The sequence below is a fragment of the Crocuta crocuta genome, unplaced genomic scaffold, assembly GCF_008692635.1.
Source record: "Crocuta crocuta isolate KB4526 unplaced genomic scaffold, BGI_CrCroc_1.0 scaffold59, whole genome shotgun sequence".
In the NCBI taxonomy this organism is placed as follows: Eukaryota; Metazoa; Chordata; class Mammalia; order Carnivora; family Hyaenidae; genus Crocuta; species Crocuta crocuta.
The window spans coordinates 3,852,218-3,854,891 of NW_027551578.1; the positions used below are offsets into that span (position 1 = coordinate 3,852,218).

The 2,674-nt window shown below is 51.5% G+C and overlaps 1 protein-coding gene across 1 annotated transcript in view; it reads left to right on the plus strand.

Moving 5' to 3' along the window:
• The first annotated feature begins 781 nt into the window (after positions 1-781).
• Positions 782-2,674, plus strand: part of NTPCR (nucleoside-triphosphatase, cancer-related) — a 30,502-nt gene continuing 28,609 nt past the window's right edge. The window contains exon 1 of the mRNA XM_077751683.1: positions 782-850. Within this exon, the coding sequence (XP_077607809.1) occupies positions 817-850 (34 nt within the window). The 5' untranslated portion in view covers positions 782-816. The remainder of the gene's footprint in view (positions 851-2,674) is intronic.

Consider the following 2,674-nt stretch of genomic DNA (forward strand, 5'->3'; position numbering starts at 1 on the left):
TTACAGGTAAATTTGGCCCAGGGCCATTGCCACTTCATTTCGCTGGCTGAAACACTTCTGGTGGTCTAGTCACCTAATTCTTTGCTCAACGAGATCCTCCAGCCAGTGTGGTTTCCGCTTACCGCATGGAGGTAAAAAGAAAAGACCCATTTCTGGTCTTCATATGCAAGACGGGGCTAGGAGGTCTGTCTGTAAACAAGTGGTTCTCAGCCCGTGAACTTTGGAAATTGCTGGGGAGTTCAAAACAACAATAAAAGATCCAGATACTTAGGACACACCCAAGACCAAACACTCCGAATTTCCCAGCATCAAGCACGTTTTATCAGGTAATTCTACTCGTAGCTTAATGGACAACCCTGAGCCAAGAGATCGAATCGATAGCAAAGCCTCCTCCCTCTGAGGAATGTTTCTAAGACCAAACTTCCAGAAGGGTGGGGGTAATTTCAGCCTGCAGGTCTGGATGTCAGGGGCAGGACTTAGACCACGGGCCTCACCTAGCCCAGCACCAGTTTAGTAATAGGTATTCTCAAGTACGTCTCCTTGGAGACACCCCCTGGTGAGCCGGACATCGAAGAACAACCACAAGCACCCAAAGAACACCTGACCACCAGACGCCAGACCGCGGACTTCCCCAGAGCGCAGAAACCAAGAGCCCAAGGCGCATGCGCGAGCCGAGGCCGCCGGCTAAGACGCTGGGGAGACCGAAGCGCATGCGCGGTCGCGGGGGCTGTGCTTCCGGTCGGCGGAGGCGGGGCCTGGCGCGGGCTGGGGGCGGGACCTGGGCNCCGGCCGCGACCCCCACGCGCGCCCACCGCAATGGCCAGGCACGTGTTCCTCACGGGGCCCCCAGGTAACCCCGCTCAGGTCTCCGCTTTCGGGGGGCAGCCGGGGTAGGCATGGGGTGGAGGGAGCGGCCCGTGTACTTACTTGGGGAGGGGCGGCGGGCTCCAGGGTTCTGGCGGCTGGCCTCTAAAGCCCCCATCCGAAACTACGGGCTCCGTGACCCCTTCCCAGAGGACGTGATTTAAGTACAAAAGCTAGGGCTAGAAATGGGGCCAACGTCGGTGAGAAAAAGAACTGTGGTTTGGGGGTATGTGGAAGAAGCTTCTTTACGAAGGTATTAAAGAGGGGAGGGTCCCGCGGCAGCGAGCTTAACTGCAGTTTTGAATTGCAGCCTGTCTGCCTCGGCCGTGATTGATGTGAAGGTGCCTGGTGCCTGTTGATGGGCACACGTGCCGCCACCACCTTGGCTCTGGCGGGGTGTTTCACCTGAAGGGTCGTGAAACAAAGATAAGGCTTCCAGTTCCCAGTTGCCGGCAAGGGTGAGGCTGCAGGACGAGAAGCCTGGGTACCTCCCAGAAGCCCCTTTCAGATCTATGTCTGTGGGTGAATTCCTCAAGCCTATGGGATCGTGAATGGGATAGTGTGTGTTCACGTGAAACTGGGGGACTAGACGCTTTTGAAACCCAGGCCCTACGCCTGTATCCCCTGTGACTCAGGAAAGTGGCGGCCGCATCAGATAGATGGGCTCAGGCAGAAAGATGGATTGGAGTAGAGAAAAGTGATTTATTTCTTCAGCTCCTTTGCAAGGTGGGTCTAATGTTTAAATGAGCTGACAGTTCGGATATCAAAGAACGTCTGGGCCTAGAATCCTCTTTCACTTTATTTTAGTGGTTACCTGCTGCCTTAAGTAGCAAAGGCCATACTTAATATTGTAGACTCTGGAATTTTATGTTTACCCTGCAGTGGGGACCTGTGAGGAGAAATTTCGAACATCCAGAGTGCTCCCTAATATTGCAGAAGACTGTCTTCTGAAAGTTGATTGGCCAGTCCTTTATGTAAACCTGGAAATGCCGTTTTCTCAGCAGGCTGGCCCCGAGACATCTATGTGTTTCATAACAGAAGTGATCTGTTATTGTGATAGTATCTGCCTGCGTCCTGGAGGTGGCTGGGGACAGGGGTTGGCCAGGTCAACGCTGGTTCTTCCTGTCCCCCTTTTTATAAAAGTTCCATGTACACACAGTTGAAAGATTCAGATAATTCTACGAGGTAGCTCTCATAAGCCTGTCCTAAAAACCAGTCACCTTCTCTTCCTCTCTATCTTGCTAATAGAGCTATAGTGTAATTTTGATTAGCTCAGTACAAGTGAAAGCTAATCACAGAAGAGCCATGTAGTTAGTAATCTATAATTGTCTTTTCCTTTTATGGACGACTTTTTTTCCCCTTTGGAGTTACTGTCTGTTTTTTTCACAGTTTCTCTCATCAACTCAAACTCAAACTCTGCCTGCTATCTAACTCTAATCTGTATATTCAGATCATCAGGTAATATATCTTCTCAGAGAGGTCACTTTTTGTTGTGTATGCTCAGTGCGCCACTTGTGTCTCCTTGAACTTACCATTTTTCCCAACTGTCCAGCCGGAGGGCTTTATCTGGTCACTAGATTCTGGATCTGTGCACAGGGGCAGGCCTGAAGGGCCAGGGAATTCCTGTCCCCCAGGAGCAGCCTCCAACCCATGATAGATGGAAGTCTCTGGATAAACTCCCTACTTCCTCAGCCCTCAGGCAGGGAAACCGAGTCACGTGCCCAAAACTATCTCCCAGGATTCCCCGGTGGGATTAGCTATCCACAAAGGTAACTTGCTTGATCATGCAGTTCCTTCCCTTTGTGTTTTG